The following is a 20,545-nucleotide window of genomic DNA, read 5'->3' on the forward strand; positions in this document are numbered from 1 at the left end:
CAACTAATCAAAATACAGCGATGGGATTATTCGGAGATAGCGTAGGATTTAGGTACTGTGGACTTTGATGATTGTTCGCGTTCGTTGTCATCCTAGACGCGTGTATTATTTAGTCAATAATTTGACTATGTTAGCCGGCGGGTGCTTCTACCGGGGCTTCCTCTCTGAGTCGGTCCCCCGTGGGTTGCCATATCCGCTCATTTTCCCTCCCACATCATCCACGAAACCACTTTTCTAATAAAAGTTGATACACTGCCTAATGTGTTTTCAGGTCCAATGACGGATGTTTTAGGTACTTTCTTCATGAAGGTTTGATTTTGATCTTGATTGTGAGGGTGATTTTTTTTTTTTTCATGAAAAACAGTTTAGTCGAGCAAACTTGACCTTTGGCCGGTCACGTGATCCCCGTGCTAAGTTAAGGCAAAACACATCAAGACTTGTTTTTTTTTTTTTTTCTGATGAACTGTTGATTTGCAAAACAGGAACGTCATGAAATTTCTGGACCTTTTTGGGCGCCTGAAGTCTGTAGTTATTGGAATGATCCATGTCCAAGCTCTCCCAGGTAAACTAACATTGTAGTGAGTCTTGTCTCTCCAGTGTTTTTCTCAACGTGGGATTCAGAGGCCATCATTTGTGATGGTCTGCTCATCCCAGATGTGACCAACAAGTTTCTGTTTTCCCAGGCACGCCTTTAGGTTGCATGAAAATGTCTCAGATCACTGAAGAAGCATGCAGAGAGGCTGAGATCTACCATAACGCAGGCATTGTAAGTGACTGCACAACCAGGCATGCCTGGCAGCTCTACATCCCTCAGCCATGTACAGCCTTTTCTGATTGCTTAGGCACTATCTTTGAAACTGTTTGCTGTTTTTGCAAAACTCTACACACTCACCGCAAAAACTCTCACCAGCAGCAATGCTCCACACACACCGTCATTTGAATAAGCACATGAAGCACCAACTAAACACTGATAGTATAAATGAAAACCACTTGTGGCTTTAGCTTTTTCTCTATGCAGGGCAGCAGTTTGCAATAAAGTTTTGTCAGACTTGTAGTAAACACACTCTGTGTGTAAAGTATGGATGTGTATTCTGAACAAAAGGGCAAATAAGGGCACAAAGTTTTTTTTTTCCCTCAAAATGTTCTACTGTAACACTCCTCAAATAAAAGCACAATAGAAAGAAACAAACAACATTTGTGCTACAGAATAGAACAGAAAAAATAGCCAAAATCTCACCATCTATGTGGGTCTGGGCATAAGAATTCATCTTACTTCTTCCTCCTCCTCATCCTCCTCTACTTCTCACCCCTCTTCCTCTCTGTCCAATATTGGCCTCCGTTGTTGTACAAACCAAATGTTTACCTGTGGCTCAAGCTCTGATATTTAAGTGAACTCTTTATCCACATAAAAGTGTTTTCACATGGCTAAATGTGGAAAGGCAATTGGCAAAATAGTTTAACAATACAGAGATCAGTGTTTAGAAGTGTGTTATAAAATGACAAACTGAGTGTAAAGCAGAGAACATGCTTTCAGTTTGACACACTTGGTAAATGCATCGGCTACAGGTGTTCATGGTTTCAGAGACAGAGCTTCAAGGATCACTGTTAGTATTCAGAAAAAAAACTGCAAACAGTCAAAGCCACTAACCATTGTTTGTGTGCACCTCTTTCAGGATGGTCTGATCATTGAGAACATGCATGATATCCCTTACTCGTTCTCTGTGGGCCCTGAGGTCTGTGCCAGTATGACAGCAGTGTGTGCTGCAGTGAGGCGCCTCTGTCCATCCCTGCCTCTGGGCGTGCAAATACTGTCAGCTGCCAACCAGCCTGCACTGGCCGTCGCTCTGGCTTCAGGTTCAGTTAACCCACCTGTTACCTTCAAAGTTGCTTTTCATCAATTGGGGTCAATTTGGCCAAAGTAATTTAAACTTACAGAAAATGATATCACAAAAATGTTGCCCAAGTTTATATGTCAGGTACTTTGAGTGTCTTGTTGACTGCCTAAATAGCCCTTTAAATAAAACATAATCTCCTCCACTCACCCCCCATATGCATCAAAGTACGTGTGGGAATCATGTTTTCCCTCCCACAATGTCACATTAACTGTCTGTTTCTCACACTACTACAGGTATGATATGTTCAGTGAGACCTTAAAGCAGAGGGAAGTTTTTGAAGATTATAAATGGCATGTTATAGTATCTCAGTGTCATCCAAAACAACTAAAGCAAATGTGTATAAAATGTTGATGTTTTCCATAACTAAAAAGCCTGGGCTCAAATAGACCTCAAAGAAACACCAATGTGTGCAAATTGTGTCCAGGTCTTGAAAACATATCATCATGTTAATTTCATGTTTACTTTCTTGTCCCCATTACATTAGAAAATGTCTTGAAATCTGAAGCAAAAAAAAAAAACCTTCATGTTAATCATGTATTTAGAGCCGTTAAACATTGAATGAGGTCAAATTGACCCCAAAGATAATAGGAGGGTTAAAGGTTTTGCAGTAGTTAAATCACCATAATAGGGCTACTGTATATGATGATAAATGAAACCAAACCAGCAGAGTGAGATAACAGGGATGCTTTAAAGGTGCTATAAAAATGAAGTTTATCATTTATCATTATTATTATTGTCATAAGAGGGATGCTCTTTTTTTAGTGGGTACTTTTTTAGAACAAAACAGAACAGAGCTCCTCATGCATTTGCTATTTTGGCCCAAGAGTCTGCAGTGTTTCACCTCAGCAAAACACCACAGCGGCTGTATTTTCAACTTAATCCAACTTCAGCTGGAGAGAGGAAACTAATCAGTGCTTTGGACTGAACACACTCCATGATTGAAAAACTACATGAAACAGAATAGTTTTGTCTGTTATAGAAATGACTGACTGAACAAACGCTGGCTACCTATCAAAATATCTTACAGAACTGTCAGACATAGCCTTAAGAAACAGTCATGTGACTCAGTGGCTAGTGACCACAGTCAGTTTTCACGTCCTAATCAGTTAAGTGAAGCCCAGCTCTGTATTGTGTTGTACTGTTGAAGGTCTGGATTTCATCAGGGCTGAGGGCTACGTCTTCTCCCACGTGGCTGATGAAGGCCTTCTGGATGCGTGTGCTGGAGACCTGCTGAGATACCGCAAGCAGATCGGTGCTGAGCATGTTCAGATCTTCACCGATATCAAAAAGAAGCACAGGTGAGATCTTCATCCGTGCACCGTGATCAGCTGGTACCACAATAGTTGTAGAGATCCACGAACACCATTAATGTTTCTCTGGCCGAGCCGATACCAGCGCTATTGGCATTTAGGACTAATTCTATTCATTACTAAACGAATCCTTCATATCTGTCATGTAATGAAGATTCATACCATTAGTTTGGGGTCTGGGGACAAAGATTCTCAATATGGTTTTAGACTTTTCTCTGTGAAAAAGATCCAAAGTTGTATTATGTGCAAAATCACAGTGTTTGACCATGGGTGCCAGTTGGGCCTGGCAGAGTATAGCAAGTGCAGATTTTATCTTGAAGTTGTTTTCTTCTTCCTCTCCTCCCTCCTCTTCTTCTTCTGCTTCTTCTCATTATTATCATTATCATTATTAGTATTCGTCTTATTATTATTGTTAAAGCAAAATCTGCCAGACATTTTTTTTGGGAGTCATGAATACAAAATTATCACTTCAGGGGAGAATTTGCAGCTAATGTTTCCTCTATGCTGATAGTTTCGGTGCGGTCCAGTGGCTCACTGGTTAGAGTGCAGGTCCCCCCCCTCACACCGGAGGGTTCATGCCATATATTGTTATTAACAAAGGTCCACGTTGATTCCAGCTCACGCCTTTTACCGTGTGACATCCCCTCTCTTTCAGAATCAGAATCCTTTATTGATCCCCCAAAGGGAAATTGGGTAAAGATCTGCCCCGTGTGAGACTTGAACTCACGACCTTCAGATTATGAGACTGACGCGCTGCCTACTACGCCAACGAGGCTTATATACATGTATTTCCTGTTCGGTTATACCGTCCAGTCTAGTAAAGCAGAAATGTTGAAAAAAGAAAACAGTCTTTAAACTGAGAGTTTGGTGAACAGTTTGTTATCAGAATCAGAGTCTGAGTTACTGGCCAAGGAAGTGTGCATATATACAGTATATGTGAGGAATTACACTTGATAGGTTGTGACTGTAGGGCACATTGAACATAACACAAAATTCTAAACGACTCATATATTAAAAAATGAATTAATTCGTGAATTGAGTGAACAATATCATGTGTTCCTAACATGTTAATTCTACCATGGTTTCAGCCCACTGCTCTGACACAAGATCAGTCTCCGTTCGCCTCTGTGTGAGTCTCTGTCTGTGTGTGGAATGCATTGTTTTGGTATGTGTGTGTTTTTGCAGTTCTCATGCCGTGACGTCAGACGTGAGCATTGTGGAGACGGCCCGAGCCGCCGAGTTCTTCCTCTCAGACGGGCTCATCATCACAGGAACGGCCACCGGGCTGCAGGCCGACCCGACGGAGCTCAGAGGTGCTGCCGCAGCAACCCCATACACACAACTGCAAACCATAAATCCCTGATTGTCTGCTGCTTGACACACATGCAGCTCCACACACCAGGGATAGCAATTATATAAAAAACCTATTGTTTTGATTCTAAAACTGTTTACTGTATGTGATATGTGTATCCAGTTTTTATAATACTGAACTGTGCCAGAACCAAAGAACATTACATGATAAAAACTTAACACTTACACCACAAGTGTCCAATGATCTGAGTTAGATTTGGGGCCATTTTGCTGCATAAATTTGCATATTAATGAGGGAAAGTTCAATTAATTTAGATATTAACCGAAGTGGTTATGTGTAGAGAGAACTGATGGTTATGTTTTGACTCAAAGACAGAAGGGCTGCTAGGCTGACAGATTTCCATTCATGTAATTAGCTCTGAGTATTTGAGCCATTTTCGATATGCACTCAGTGTGAAAGAGGGTAAAGTGGGGTAACCCATTCCTCTTTATCATAGAGTCAGTCCCCTGTCTGTTCAGCAGGGGGCACCCTCCTCCATATGAAAGCTTGATGGAAAAGTTTCTGTCAGCAGTGTTCACTGATCGTCTATTGGCTGGCTGCTTTACATTCATACCAGCGTTCAGCAGGCACCCAATATGGCACCCGTCTGAAGCCTGGGTGCGCTGTTTGGGAACGCTTAGCATTTACTTAACTTTACAGACATGACACATAACACCACACACACACACACACACACACACACACACACACACACACACACACACACACACAAACAGCCCAGAGCCTATACAGTTACTCTCTCGGCACTCCTTTTCTCAATTGCATGCACACACACGCACACACACACACACACACATTAGCACATGCAATCAGTAATATATGCAAGCAACAGTGACAGCCACATACTGTATTTGCATGGAGATGCACTGTATTACGCCCATGGTTTCACTCAATAAACCTTGGTCTTACCCTGACTGATTAGTCATTAACCCATTAGTATTGATCAATAATCCTACCAGTCCGTGCAGATGTATAGTATTACGGTCATTTTGTTGTAAAGGAGAGAAAATCCTGATGTATTGCCCCTTTACCATTGAAGGATTCAGTCTCTTCTTGAGGGACTTTGCAAATACTTGCACACTTGGGCAGAAGTTACTGCTTTTATGCTCTTACCTGTGAATCATCCGTTGTTGGTGACTGTCTTTAAACAGTATCGAAAGCCTGATATTTAATGGTAAAAAGTAAGATACTGAACTGGCCATGTGCTAGTGGCTGGTCTTTGGTGCCTGGTGATGTCATAGTTTATACAACAAGTAGGGACATCACCTGCCAGCCAAAAGCAGATGGCCAGTCCAGTGCCCTACTTTTCACTGTTAAATGCCAGGCCTCACAGAGGTTTCAGTTTGGGGGTTTGGTTTACTCTTTAACGAGAACTTTTGTGATGAGTCCATAGAGGCTGTGAGACTGGCTGCATGCTCGATAAGAGGCACCTAAGTTAAGGATGACTGTGTCTCCAGGTCCACCCTCACACTGGAGGGTTCATGCGTCTGCGTCCTGGACCCTATCCCTCTAACAGACAGGCTACTAATACACACACCACTGCTGCTATTTTAAGCAAGATGTTTCCAGCAAGCCAGACAAGGCCATAAACACAGAGCGAAATAGGCACACGGCCTTGATTTTGTACATGCTGCACACACACACGTGAATACATTTGTAAACAAACATGCACCCCTACCCCCCCTCTCTCTCTCTTTCTGAACATGCCGGCACAGGCCAGACAAAATGATACTTGAGCTCACTTGCCAGTTTGGACATTTTCCTGTGAAGTGTCCAAGGGTTACTGGGTGTATCAGTCAGCGACAGCCTGGTTTCACTTACCTCCTTCAGACACGTCGGTGGCATACAGTTATGCAGATTTTGCATTTATATTTAACAACAGCACACACCAACAGGGGCATAAATCTGAGATTAGCATCACAATATATAGGATCATCTGGATATGTAGTGAATGAAGTCTTGATTTGTGAAGATTGCCGTCACAGATTAGTCTTCAAGTGCAGCTTGTTGGTGATCATCATCAAACCAAACAAACCTGTATAGAGAGAAATCAGTTGATTTTTTTTTTTTTTTTTTTTTTTTTACTGAAACTGATGTCGAAAACTGTGGCTCTATGCAATGCTAATGCAATGTTAAAATAAAGTAAGGAAAAACACAGCATGTGTAAAAGCAAAAACTGACCTTAAATCATTATTGAACCTTGCCCACAACTCATTGTACATTGCATTTGATAGGTTGGACTTCTGTATAAGTGCAATACAAAAAGTATATCTAAATGGATAAATGTTGCTATTAATATTAAAAAAAAAAAAAAAGAATAGAAATTCATCTCCTTGTGTTTACTAGCACAGTGCAGTGGGCTGTGATAAATGTAAAAGCTTGCTATAGACAGCCACTGGGCCTGAGGTTCACCACCCCAAATGTACAATATTTTGTTCTGCTTTTGACTAATAATAATATTAGGCCCAATTACTGACTTTCCCTTGTTTCACTATTGCTTCTACTTTAACACAAGATACAAGACTTTCTGCTGCTACGCTTAAATTCTGAGTCAGTTCAAATTTTTAAGCCCAACCGTGATATAAACTGTGATAAACACTGAGGTATACACCAAACCATGAAAAGTGTGAACCGCTGTACCCCTAATATTCATATCAGTTTGATATGTTTCACCTTGAGTTTGTCCTCTAAATATTTGCATTACATCTCCCTAAAAAGGTGTGAAACTCTATTCTGCAAATAAAATGTGTGTTAGGATTATTTAACTCTTACTCTGTACATGCCTGTGTCTTTGCTTTGACAGACGTGTCCCAGTCTGTGAGAATCCCAGTGCTGATCGGCTCGGGAGTGACCTACGACAACGTGGAGCGTTACCTTGATGCAAACGCCATGATCATCGGCTCTCACTTCAAGAAAGGCGGCCACTGGGCCAATGCGGTCGACTCCGAGCAAGTCCAGAGGTTCATGGGCAAGATGCATAAACTGCGAAAATGAGGGAGGAACCTGTCTGCTGTTGACCGACGGCTCGTTCTGTGGGTTGAAATCTGTCACATTACGCCCTGTAGAAACTAGTGGTTGACCGATAGGGTTTTTCAATGGCCAGTTTAGAGATCAAGGCTGCTGATTACTTTTATACAATAACGATACCATGTTGTTGTGTTTTTGCACGATAAATTTCAACAATTGTTTGCTTAAGTAGATCCGCACTCTGTCTGCAGTGCACTTGTTTAAATAAAAAAAAAAAGAATAATCACATAACTAAATGTCCAGAGGTAATTTCAAAAAACTGAATTTTGGGAAAACAAACTAACAAACACACCAAAAACACATAGAAATGAAAAATAAATAAGACGTTTTTTGTTTATTGGTCTTGTGAGCCAGTTATCCCAAAATGTCAGATATCGGCCGATTAATCAGCTGATCAGTTAATCGGTCAACCTCTAACAGAAACATCATATTATGATTTGTCATCTGGCTAAGCTGTATGATAGTGTTGCAACTATAGATTATTTTCACTGACAGTTTTCAATTAATCAATTAATCATGTAATCAGAAGTGTCAGAAATAATTTCAAATGCTCATGCGCAGTTAGCAGTGGCCGTGGTGATGTTTTCAAATTGCTTCCAGTCAAGAAAACCCCAAGTATTAATTTTATGATATGAAATTAGAAAATAAGCAAATGTTTGCATCTTTGTGAAGGCAGAATACACAAATGCTTTGGATTTTCACTTTATAAATAACTAAATCAATGCAATTATAAATCTTCTGTTGACTAACTCATCATTCAAGTACTGCAATATAATTATAACACCGAATGAAATACATATAGCCAACAGGTTAAGAAAACAAGGTTTATTTGCAATTTTTTTGTACATTTTATAAATACAAATACAAAAACATAGTATTCCAATGTATTTACAAGCATGTCTCTAAAATTAACAACTGTTGGAACATGGAAAAGGGAGTACCCACTGCAAAGTATAAAATGATATGAATACAAAACATTAACAGTGGTTTTGTCATCATTTGTTATGCAGAAAATCCATTTCAAAATCAAAGGAGCAATTTTTCTTAGGCAATCACAGTAACTCACAGAATATAGTGCTTTCACATGGCATTGATGACTGTACAGCTCATGAAATTAGCTTTTAACCTGTCAAACACAAGTCACAACAAAGTCTAAATCTAAGGCACAACGTACAAAACAAACCAGATACAGCTGAGAAACATCCTGTCAAATTGTGCTGCAAACCAACTGCATCCTCGTGTAGAATAAAGTATCCTTGCTTTTGCGAATTTTGATCAGCGCCGGCATCTTGTAACAGTAACAACAACATCAGAATACCTTTCACACACTTCCAGCTTGCTAGCCCTACCTCTACTTTCAGCTACAGTACTGAATCTGGACAGCTCAAACAAGCTCCACTGTTCTCGTTTGATACTGCACAAAGGCTTTTACTCGAGAGCAACACGTGTTGCTCATTCTTATCAAACCGGAGGGACAGACTGTTTCGTTCGAGATATCAGGAGATCAAGGGTCGTCGTTCAGTGGTTTCACACAGAGTGAGGGTTACACTGCAGGTTGCCTACACTAACACCGGGCTGCACACAGTGATTACTGTCAGAGGAAGTGGTAAATCTTGAACACTGTCTGTTGATAACCTGAACGTGCACTAGCTCCTGTCGTGCAATGCAGAAGAAAGTCTGCAAGGTTAACATTCAGTTTCCACTTTGTTTTGAAATGCTGTTTGGTTTGCTCAGTATGATTTCAACTGCACTGATATACAAGATAAACAGTGCAGGAAAAAAAACCCTCAGACTATGTGCAGCACATTCGACCGCTAATGGAGGCAACCTGGAGCGCACCCGCACGAGGAGAGTCGTGCACGCCGCTCAGTAGCTGTAGAGGCGCTGGCAGGGCTGCTTGAAGTGGCCGTAGCGTTTCTCCGCGGCGGAGAAACGCGTCTTGGCCAGGTTCTGCCTGTGGAGGGCGCCGCGGCTCAGCTTCTTGCGCTCAGCCTGGCTCCTCGCCCGCTGCACGGCCAGCAGCTGGACGTGGCAGGGCAGAGGGATTCCCCAGGCCGCCAGGCGCCAGGAGACATGCTGCCTCACCGCTGCTGGCCTGGATAGACACAGGAAGGCAGTAAAACGTGAGCTGATAAAACGGACAACAAGGAATAGAGCCAACTTTGAAGGAAAGATTGATAGCTCTGTGTGAGTGGCATTTGTACTTCGATCGTTGCAAGAATCAGTTCGAAGTGAGGACATTTTTGTTTGGTGATGTTGTTTTGGACGTCCATGAAGGGTTAGTTTTGGCTTACGATTCTGTTTTAAGTATAAAACTACTGTTGTGATTATGATAGTGGTGGGGTATGAACTGGTTAGGCCTCACAAGAGCCAACCTGCTTTCTTCAGGACAATCTCTTCAGGACCTCTTTCCAAATCACATCAGATTCTACTACTCTGAACTCATTTAAGAAACTAACTATATTTTTCTTTTTCGATCAATTAAGCAATGCAACATCATAACCATCCCACTGTCTTAGTATAAATTTGTTGAGCCTGTAATATAGTCATCTTTCCTGGATACTGGTAAGACTTTAGTTATGACATTATCCCTTAGATTTCATGTATTTGTTTGTATTCGCTTTTATGTTGTATTTCTCATTAGTAAAGCTTATGGGTTTTTTGGCTCCTCCTGTACATCTGGTTTTTTTTTTTTTTGTTTTTCATCTCCCCAGTCACTATGCTCTGGATTTATTTTGTATACTTTTTGTATTATGTGTCTTTTTTACATGCAATAACAACAAACAAAACTAAACCAAGTTTAGTAAAACAACACTGTGCATGTAAACGAACCTTGCTGAGAGCTCCTCATCTTCATCAGAACCCAGCTCTTCCTCCTCCTCCTCTTCCTCTCTGCTCATCCTGCGTCTCATCTGGTACACAGACATGCTGGGATGCTCGATCAGCAGGTTCTCCAGAGGGTCAACCTCAGGAGCCGACAGCGGCCCGCTCTCTGCAGGGGAGTGACCCAGGACAACCGGCTCAGTACTTGTAAGCTTTATAAGTCTAATCACACCAATCACTTATGAATTATTATCACTGTCGGACTTTATCCACTGGAACATAATCTCAATTTGCTTTGTATTTCTCACCTGGAAGATTGACAATGACCCATCCTCCTTCTTCAAACTCCATCAGCTCCTCATAAGTGTCATCATCTGCAACCTCGGTGTTGCCGAGCAGATGGGAAAGGATCTTTCCGATCATCTTTTCACCTCAACTGCAATCTGAAAAGGAACAGCGGGTCGGTGTGAAGGACAGCTGAAACACAACCGCACTGAGGAGCAAACAGGTTGGGAAGTCATTCATACTTTGCAATCCAAACAGAATTATTATTACGATAGTTTTTTGGGGGGGGTTTTGGCAGAGAGTGAGGCTGGGTTGGTTTGTCTGGTGAACTGAAATGGGATTTTATGAGATATTATGAGACAGTACTTGCACACTTACAATTAGTAATCCATATTTAAGTAAGCAACAGTGACTGCCAGCAACATCTGGGTGTCGCAGCTGTGAGAAAGTGCTGTAAAAACTGTAAATCACTATTTGTATAATAATACTACCTCCCACTCATAGACTAAGAGCTTAGTTAACTACTATTGATAGTATAATGTTTTACCTATACTTCCATTTTTTTTTATTACCAGAACTGATTTTATTGTTTATTTGACATTGTATTTTATGTTATCTATCTAGTTATCCATCTAATATTTATTTGTTAATTCATTTATTTATTTAGTTAGTCGGTAAGTTATTTGTGGTTGTTTTTCCACTGCCGGACTCAATCGCTTTTGCTGCTTCTACAACTCAAGTTCCCTACAAGCTTCCACTGCATAGGTTTGGTGTGTCTCCTGCCTTAAAGAGCTGTGCCCCCTTTAAGAATCAAATCAGTCTAAGTTTAATTTGAGAGTTTCAATGCCCCCCATGGCCTCAACACTTCTCAAAAGCTCTTCCTCTAGGATGAGACTTGAGATTCTGCAGAAATACCGTCATGAAATAGAAAAATAAGTGAAGAAATCGCAGCTATCTGTGACTTCAGTCTAAAAATATCAGCCTTATCTGCCCTGTGAAAATCCATACTGGCTGAACCCTAATCCCAAACCTGTCTTTTGCCAGCAGAAAGGCCAACGCACTGCCACATATAGATCACACTCTCAGCTGTCCCCGCTGCCTCCACACCTTGCTCTCCAGATGGCTCAGCGCCCCCTGGTGGCCGTCCCTATCAGCTCAAAGACCTACCATGTTGCCCCTTGGCACAGTTTCCTCCAAGTGCGTCTAAAGCCAGAATTTAGGCGTCAGAGTCAGCTGCAGGTCCGCTCTCTCCATTACGTCAGATAAGAAATCAGAGCAGAGTGAAGCTGTTAGTGGACAGAGTGACCTGGGGTCAAACTGGCCACTCCAGCCATTGAGAGACCAGCATGCTACAGGAGGCTGAAATTCCACTGATAACAGCAGTATTATATAATCTGTAAAACTGGCTCATGTTACTTCCTGGCATGAGGTAAACAAGCTCCAGCTGGATGATGCAGCAGTGATCCCAGGCTGCAGCTGACTGTCCTTTTGTGCCGAGTTCATGACCATATCCAGGCTGGGACCGGCCCACCCGGGACGCCATGTAACCCCCTTCTCCAGTGTCAAGCTAAATTTATACTTTTGAAGGTCACAATAAAGTAACAATAGGCCACAAATCTACCCACATTAGAGTGTCATCCAACTTTCTTCTCTTTGACCACCTAAAAAAACACCTGACAGCCATTATCGGGCCTACATCCTGTAAACGGAGGCATGTGACTAGTAAATAGACACTGATCTGTCAAATCAGCTGATCGTGAAGCCCTGAAACCCGCAGGGACTCCCAGCTGACGTGCTGCAGCCTGCGCGTCAGCTGGAAGTCATCACACCCCACGTTCAAAAACAACAACAACAACATCATGTACTGTACACACTGATCATGTTCATTCTATATGTACACATTTCAGCCTCAGGAGTTTGTGCATGCATTTTTATTTTAAGAAAATGTCATGTGCAAATACAACTTTCTGCTTATTTTTGTATGTTTGGAAACACACTGATACATACTGTTCAGTATAGGTAAGTATTTCATATTTAGTCATTATTATTAGTAGTGGCAGTACCTAGTAATAGTATACTAGTTGAATAGTGATAATATTCATATTCAAATTGTTTTTAGTTATTTTATATACAGACAAACATGCACTGTACTCTGATTTTTTTTTTATTTTAAGAAAATGTCATGCAAATACATCTTTTGCTTTTTTGTACATCTGGAAACAAAATATAAGATAGTATATCCTATTTGGTCATTTATTTCTTAATTTTATTATTTTTAGTGGTAAGAGCTAATAATAGTCTAGTAGTAGTAGAGTTAATATTCACATGGTTGTTATCAGTTATTTATTGTGGATATTTCAGACAAAACCAAAGTGATCCATTAATAGAGAGGTGTACTTATGTAAATATATTCACAGTTATCCCCTCCTGGATGCCTCCATGGCTACTGGTCGGTGTCTGTTGTCAGTCCAAAATGAAAACACCGCTCCCTGCCAACAGACATACTGTACTGTCCTCTGACTGGGACAAAAAAAAACTTGCAGGGCAGGCTATTACATCTTGGACTGCTTTAAGAATCGAGTTTCAGGAAAACAGAAAATTGCTGCTGTGACTTCATTCCATATACACGCTGTTGTTTACACTGAATTATCAGATTTTTTTTTTCTGAGATGAAACTGCAAGCTTGTTGTAAAGTGCATCCTGATAAGTTGAACATCCTTGTCAGGTTATAAGCCGACAGAAGGCTGTCTGGCGAGCTGCCGTCCCACAGAAACTGAGTCAGAACAAAAGGCAGAGAGGAAACTGAGCGGCGCACAAAAGCAGCAGCGCTGGTCGCTCCGTGTTGAGACAGCAGAGAGAAAGAGAGACAGGTTCGGGTTGGGTCTTACCTGACGCGACAGAAAATATCTGGCAGTGTTTTTCCTTCCTCGGCTCAGACCGTTTTCACAAACTGGATCCAGCTCGGTTTCTGCTCCTCGGGGTTTGTTTTGATCTCAAAGTTGTTTTTCATCAGGAGTCCCGCCCTCGTTTCGTGACGTCACCGCGTTTTAACCAATGAGGCGGGGCGTGTGTGGCTGAAATTCCAACCCGGAACCGGAGGAAGCGCAGGACGTAAACATAAGAGGTGTTTTTGTGTGTTCTTTGTTTGTTTGTTTGTTTGTTTGTTTGTTTATCTGTTTGTTTGTTTGTTTGCTGGTTGGTTTTGTCCATCAGGGCTCTGGATGGCCACAAAAATGTTTTAATTCAGTTTTGACAAAATAATAACAAGTTGACGTTACAGATACGCAGAGTCCAGTTGGGAAAAGGTCAAAAAGCTGCTGATATTTTCGTTCACTTACAGAAATAGAAACTTAAATGGCAAAATATCTGTGTAAGCGTTATATAATTTTACTGGATTAATGCTTGGGTTTTAGTGGACCTGCATATGCTAGTCAAAAATAAGTTTTGGCCAATCTATCTATCTATCTATCTATCTATCTATCTATCTATCTATCTATCTATCTATAACAAAATGTGTGACAGACGTCAAGGGAAATTGCTTGAATTTAAAAGTTGTAAAAGATTTAGTTGTGTTTTTTTTTTTTATCTTTATTTCAAGTCATGAACAAAGAAGATTAACATTTCTTAAAAACTGATGAAGCATTAAGACAATAAAACAAAGTAAAAGAGGGAACTGCAGCAAAAACAAAGCAAATCTAACACAAGAAAGGAAAAATAGAAAGAGGTACAATAAACTCACTTAAACACTTAAACACAAAATATTGCATAAGTTCATGGTATTGGTAACTTTTTTGTTCTTTGAGGAGGAAATTGTCGACAGGTATTGTTCTTCTCATATCTCTCCGCAGCCCAAATGGAAATTTACACCAGTTCAGACTTAAAGTTTAGAAGACTAGCAGAAAACCTTCCATCCTTATTCAAAATCAATGTGAGCGCCATCTGCTGGTGTATTGATGTCGCTACATTTCTGTACATTGTGATGAACCATCACTGATACTGTTTTGTTTCTCATTTGTAATGTGTGTTTTTTATATTACTGCATTCTGGTTTGGCACTAATTATACTGGTACAGACCAACATTTTAAGGAGTAGATAACTTATGGTTTCCTCTGACATTTTCAAGGTAAAAGCTCTGGTTGAATCGAGACATTTCCATAGTTTCACCAGCAGATGGCACTAGACTACAATTTTGTCCTACTTTTCTTTCTTTTCTTTTCTTTTCTTTTTTTGAAACCTCTAATGTGCAACATCTTGCCTGAACTACACACATTACACATACCTAGTCCTAATTTAGATTATGATCAATATTTTACTCCTCATTTTAAACATCAGTAGTTGTGTGTTTATGTAATCTCCTGTGTGTGACAGGAGGAAAGAGGGAGACACAAGTTTTAGTAACCGGAATTTCAACATTATGACTCTGACAGTTTATAGTAGATGTAAACAAAAACAAACAATAAAAAATCGTGTGATGTGGCTACTGCTGCACTTAGGTGAAGGTGACAAACAAACATTAACCTGTTTTTATTGTGTGGAAAATCCTCCTATTCACCTAATAGCCTAAAGTGAGGTGATATGAAGCTGTTTTTGTTTTTCAAGACTTTCTTTGTCTTCCTTCTGTCTTTCTTTCTTTATTTGTGACTTTCTTTCTGTCTTTCTTTCTTCCTTTCTGTCTTTCTTTTTCTTTCTTTCTTTCTTTCTTTCTTTCGCTTTGTCTTCCTTGCTGTCTTTCTTTCTGTCTGGCCTTCTTTCTTTCTGTCTTTCAGTGTTTCTATCTATCTATCTATCTATCTATCTATCTATCTATCTATCTATCATCCTTTTTCTTTTTCATTTATTTTTGACAGTGACATTCTGACATTTATTGTGGTTTTGTGTCAGGTTGGACCGCAGGAGTGAACCATCTCGTGTCGTAGAGACTCTCTGATTCCAGCCCGTTGAACAGGAAGTACCGTCCTCCCGTCGTTCTTTGCGACCGAGCCCTAACTCATCGGACGGGTCTGTTCAGGATGTGGAAACGAAACTATCTTTTGTTTTAAGTTCAGTCGAGGCGGCTGACGATAAAACCCGTGTGGAAGAAACATCGGAGCATCAGCAGCATCAGCACCGAGGGACGCCCGCAGCCCCCCGCCTGAAGTCCCGGTCAGCACCGCGCAGAGATCCGCACAGGTGGGAGACCCGCTTTACCACACATGTGGTTTGATATTTATGAAAAAAAAAAAAAAAAAAAAAAAAAACAGTGCTAATGAAACGGAGAAAAGCCGTGAAGATGTAACAAAAGTCTTACTCCTGCCGTCACATGTGTTTCTGCTCCTCCATAGAGAGTTAAGGGTGACCTTTTGCACTGATACACTCCGTCCTCTCCTCTCTGAGGCAGACCAACATCCACACTAAATTGGGCAATCTGGCCCTTCTGCTGGCAGACATAAATCCTCGTATGATTTAACTGAACAAATGAAGTAAAACAACAGCTATTTCAATAATGTTATTATGACCTAAAATGTCTTTAGCCCTGTATCAGAACTGTACAGACCTGAACAGCTTCTTTATAACATTGCATGGCTGAAAAAAGTAAGAACAACAAACTGTAAAACTCTGTTGTTCCTGTGCCTTGTTGGGTTTTGGTGAAAGAAAACTGAGTAAAAGTGGTAAAAGTTGGATTGTAGTATTGCTGCTGAGGTCTCTCCATAACAGAAAGTGGAACTAAACTTGTGCTCACTCTGTTTTTCTTAACATATCTCTGCTGATGTCACTGTGAGATTTTTATGGCGTAATCACTGAACCATAGTGGGCACGTAATAATTAAAGATGCATTTAAATTATTTGCATCTAAGTGTACATTGGCGTCTGATTTGTGTTTTGGTGTAACCAAAGGCCTGATGGCGCATTTTTCTGATTGCAGATGTTTCTTTCAGTTCTTCCAGCACATTCATTTTTAACTCCTCCGCTCTTGTGGGTTATTATTGGGCTGTCAGTCATCCTTTCACTTTCTGGTTGTATGTTTTAGCCTGGCTTTTAATTGAATTTTAGTTATTTAGATTTAGCCTGTTTGGCCTCTTGGTTAGTCCCTTTGTTTTCTTGATTGTTTCGTTTTATTACCCCGGTACTCTGGTTTCACTCACTTCTATACATGTACTCCTTTTACTATTTTATTATTTTATCTTGCACTCTTAACCATTCATTTACTTTTTATCTAGTGGTTGGAGAGTTATTTAGTTGTTTGTTTGATTATTTTTGGTCTTTCATATCATACGCATTTTATTACTACTTTATTTTGCTATTTTGAGTTTTATATATTGTTGTTTTTTTTTGTTTGTTTTTTTTTGGCTTGTAACAGAGATGCTATATCTTTAGAATCACTCTTATAGGCAAAAAACTAACTGTGGCATATCTGGATAACAATAAAAATAATTATACAAAAAAAAAAAAAGAATAGCTGTTATAGCCTACATCTTGCACCAAAGCATAGGAAGTGGTGTAATGAAGTTTCCAAGTTTCCATTTGGGTGTAACTAGGTGTCAAATGAACATCAAGCGTGCCATCTCGAAATGCTTGTGTGCTTACGTCGTGTTGAGTGGTGTAGATGTAGAGTGACTGACACACAGAAAGTAAAAGGATGACTGGCTGTTCAATAATAACCCACAAGAGTTAGAAATGAATGTGCTGGAAGAACTGAAAAAATGCGCCACCAGGCCTTTGGTTACGCCAAAACACAAATTAGATGCAAATTTAAATGCATATCCAGCGATCCTTGTAATAATGCCATTTCTAAACTGTTGTTTCACCAACATGGAAACAAGACACAACAGAATACCTCTTTGTCATCGTCTTTACAGTTCTGGACGTTTGCAATCTTTTGTGAACACTCTCCTAACAGGACGGAAGACGTTTAGGTCATTCATCGTAGTTAACTGTCTGTTGTCCTGCCTCCCCAGCACCTTGATGCAGCGATGCCTCCTCGGATGGATGATGTCATGCGTCTGTGCTGTGACATATCGGCTCACCACCAGATAAAGGCTGCAGTGAAGAGCTCGGCCAAAGGAGCCATGGTGGCAGGAGGGACGGCATTCGTAGGCGGGCTGCTCGGCGGGCCTCCAGGAATCGCTGTCGGTAAGAATCAGAGGCTGATATCCCAACAGGGGACACAAGATTATTTCCCTTTAGAGGTGTAAATTACATAAAACCCAAATGCAAAAAGTAACTCAAACCATTTCCTAAAGAACTACAGCTAAGCAGAATTTTAAGGTACTGGAATTTTACTTGAGTGTTCCCAATTAGTGAGACATTATACTTTTACTGCACTGTATTTATGGGGGAAATATTTACCTTTTTACCACACTATACTTATGTGATGATGTTTTTGATGTCTTGTTTTCTATAAAAACTATAACAGTGACCTTAAACTTTAAACTTGAACCTGCACAACCAGTGTAACAGCCCTCCTTCTAGGGGTTTCAAACAAGCCATGCAAGGAAATCTTTGGTTTACCTGTTTAAAGGGGAATAGCAACTAATTATAGACAGTTAACACAACTGAGCAAGCTCTTGTTAAACTGCTGCACATGTCTCTGTGATTGCTGAGAAATTCATACATCACTTTCTCAGATATGTTGTCTAAGGAAGAGTTTTGGCAACAGCTGAGGTCTTGAAATCACTGGAGTGGGGCTTTAAGGGAGGAGAGTGTAAGATCTGCATTTCCTAATTTATACCACAAGGTGGCACCGTTTCCCTTTCCTTAAGTTTGATTCACCTGATGCAGTTATGTGCTGCTTACACACATACAGTGGATAAGCCCCCCCCCCCCCTCTCTCTCTCGCAGGCGGTGCGGTGGGCGGTCTGCTGGGCAGCTGGCTGACCAGCGGCCAGTTCAAACCTCTGCCTCAGATCCTGATGGAGCTGCCGCCCAGCCAGCAGCAGAAGCTCTACTCAGACATCATGGCCATCTTGGGCAACCTGGACTGGACCGACGTGGCCCAGCTCATCGCCCTGGTGATGGGCAATGCCACGCTGCAGCAGCAGGTCACTGCTGCGTTGCTAAACTACGTCACCAAGGAGCTGAGGGCTGAGGTGCGTTACGGAGACTGACAGGAGTTTGTCTTACTGACAGGAGGAAGTGCATCTTTGCTAACACCTGCCGCTGCAATTTGTCCAGTCCTTAACTGACTTACAGTGAGACTGACAGCTGCACAGAGCCTATTTATGGTTGAACTTTTGCAACTTTTTTATTCACCAAAGTTAGTTTTCATGAACCAGAAGTGCCTAAAATATGTGAATGTTTCACTTTCAAGACCATTTGATATACAACTGACATGATTTATAGTTTCCCATGGCTTAATGTGTCTCTTTTATGATGACCAATCACTGCAAGTTTCTTTGTAAGGACTTATATTGTGTCTGTGTTACACATTACAAGTTCTTAGTGACCTGAGCCGCAAAACTCTCCTTATCATCACAGGCAAATGTCATCATCACAATCAGCTGTCTATTTTTATCCTGGTAGATATTGTCCCTGGAAAATAAGCTGTTTTGGATAAGAATGTGTACTGTCTTGTCATACCTCATGCTGCAACCACTTTGGTTATGAATTGGAAATTAAAAGTGTTAAAGCTGCTGCATGTTTGACTCTGATTACTTGCTGCTGGAACTTCTAATCTCTAAATGCTTTAGATTAGTTGATCATGAGCACAAGGGCATATTCTGAAAGTTACACGCACACTCACACTAGAAATAAGAATCGTAGCAACAATGTGACTGCAACAGATCTCTAATAAAACGTTTATTATATGTCAGTGGTGATTGCGCAGAATGAGGAACTGCACTGGTTCTGGAAGGAAATTAAATGATGACGCTGATCATAATTACCACTGACAGAAGAGCCAGTTCTCAGGTGGTGGTAACAAGAAGCGAAACACAGGCTAAGCAGCCGGGTGTATCATTTCTAGGCATTTTGGCTCGGCATTTTGCGCCAAGCCTCATGTAAGACCGGTTTCTGGGCCAGCAGCAGAGAAAGAACTGTATGAAGTCAATCAGGTGTTTTTTTGTTTTTTTCAGTCAAACAACTTTCAGATGATGACATTTCTTAAATATAAATATTAGGGGGGAAATTCCTAGAAAATAGGCAAAAATAACAGTAAACAGAGAAAAAAAATAAAACATAATCAAGAATAAGTGATAATTTACATACAAATTGCACTAAAAGAACCAAGATTAGCTCCGACAAGTGTAAAAATGCATCCACATTTTACGACATAGATTATGCAGATTATCACATATTTACTAACCTTCCCTGTGTATTATTCATTGGTAACAGGTGATAAATCCACTACACACCATCTTTTATGAAACACAACAGAACAAGAAAAAAGGAGGCGTGTACAACTAAACCAATGTATACCAGCTCAAAGAAAGAGCAGAGAAAAAAAATGGAGGAAAAGCTTAATTTGTCAAAACAAAAAATGCTGACATTTCTACCATGTTGACGGCAGCATTGTTATTCAGAGAGCCACTTCCCCCCATGCTTGTGTGATTCCCATTTCTGCATTCTGCTAACTAACAGGAAGGAGGAAATCTGGAGGGTCATGTACAAAAAAATTGTACCCTTCATATACAAAATATTTGAGACATCTTCAGAATGGTGTGCAGCCACTTTTCACAATTCATATCTCTATTCTCTCAAATCTTAAAATCCTCATCTGACTCACCAACGTCTTTTTATAGCCCATTCCTTCCTTTGTGATTGGTTTAAATTAAATGGAGGGAATTGAAAAAGGATAATGACTTTTATCTGGATTCACCTCATCAGTGCACTTTATGATAAGAGCAAATGTCACCCTT

At 40.6% G+C, this 20,545-nt stretch overlaps 3 protein-coding genes and 1 non-coding gene across 5 annotated transcripts; 2 read left to right on the forward strand and 2 right to left on the reverse strand.

Moving 5' to 3' along the window:
• Positions 1-5: 5 nt before the first annotated feature.
• Positions 6-14,038, forward strand: LOC115356065 (uncharacterized protein F13E9.13, mitochondrial). Of its 2 annotated transcripts, XR_003927942.1 has the most exons (8): positions 6-52; positions 483-562; positions 684-766; positions 1,674-1,854; positions 3,043-3,193; positions 4,391-4,518; positions 7,381-7,679; positions 14,027-14,038. XR_003927942.1 is itself a non-coding variant. In XM_030047067.1 (7 exons), the coding sequence occupies exons 1-7, from the start codon at positions 21-23 to the stop codon at positions 7,569-7,571; spliced, it is 846 nt and encodes a 281-aa protein (XP_029902927.1). In that variant the 5' UTR covers positions 6-20; the 3' UTR covers positions 7,572-8,434. The 2 variants fall into 2 exon arrangements, 1 of the variants encoding a protein (XP_029902927.1); XM_030047067.1 differs by lacking the exon at positions 14,027-14,038 and having other exon boundaries at positions 7,381-8,434.
• trnam-cau (transfer RNA methionine (anticodon CAU)) lies at positions 3,908-3,980 on the reverse strand. The gene has a single exon. It is a non-coding gene; the product is annotated as a tRNA-Met (tRNA).
• LOC115356074 (tumor protein p53-inducible nuclear protein 2) lies at positions 8,498-13,714 on the reverse strand. The gene is made up of 4 exons (XM_030047082.1): positions 13,601-13,714; positions 10,736-10,870; positions 10,437-10,596; positions 8,498-9,699 (listed from the first exon to the last, which is right to left on the reverse strand). The coding sequence occupies exons 2-4, from the start codon at positions 10,848-10,850 to the stop codon at positions 9,471-9,473; spliced, it is 504 nt and encodes a 167-aa protein (XP_029902942.1). The 5' UTR covers positions 10,851-10,870; positions 13,601-13,714; the 3' UTR covers positions 8,498-9,470.
• On the forward strand, positions 13,750-19,326 carry LOC115356083 (protein C19orf12 homolog). Its single transcript, XM_030047093.1, has 4 exons — positions 13,750-13,836; positions 15,594-15,881; positions 17,648-17,822; positions 18,531-19,326. The coding sequence occupies exons 3-4, from the start codon at positions 17,663-17,665 to the stop codon at positions 18,794-18,796; spliced, it is 426 nt and encodes a 141-aa protein (XP_029902953.1). The 5' UTR covers positions 13,750-13,836; positions 15,594-15,881; positions 17,648-17,662; the 3' UTR covers positions 18,797-19,326.
• Positions 19,327-20,545: the final 1,219 nt, after the last annotated feature.

Source organism: Myripristis murdjan, chromosome 3 (genome assembly GCF_902150065.1).
Source record: "Myripristis murdjan chromosome 3, fMyrMur1.1, whole genome shotgun sequence".
NCBI lineage: Eukaryota > Metazoa > Chordata > Actinopteri > Holocentriformes > Holocentridae > Myripristis > Myripristis murdjan.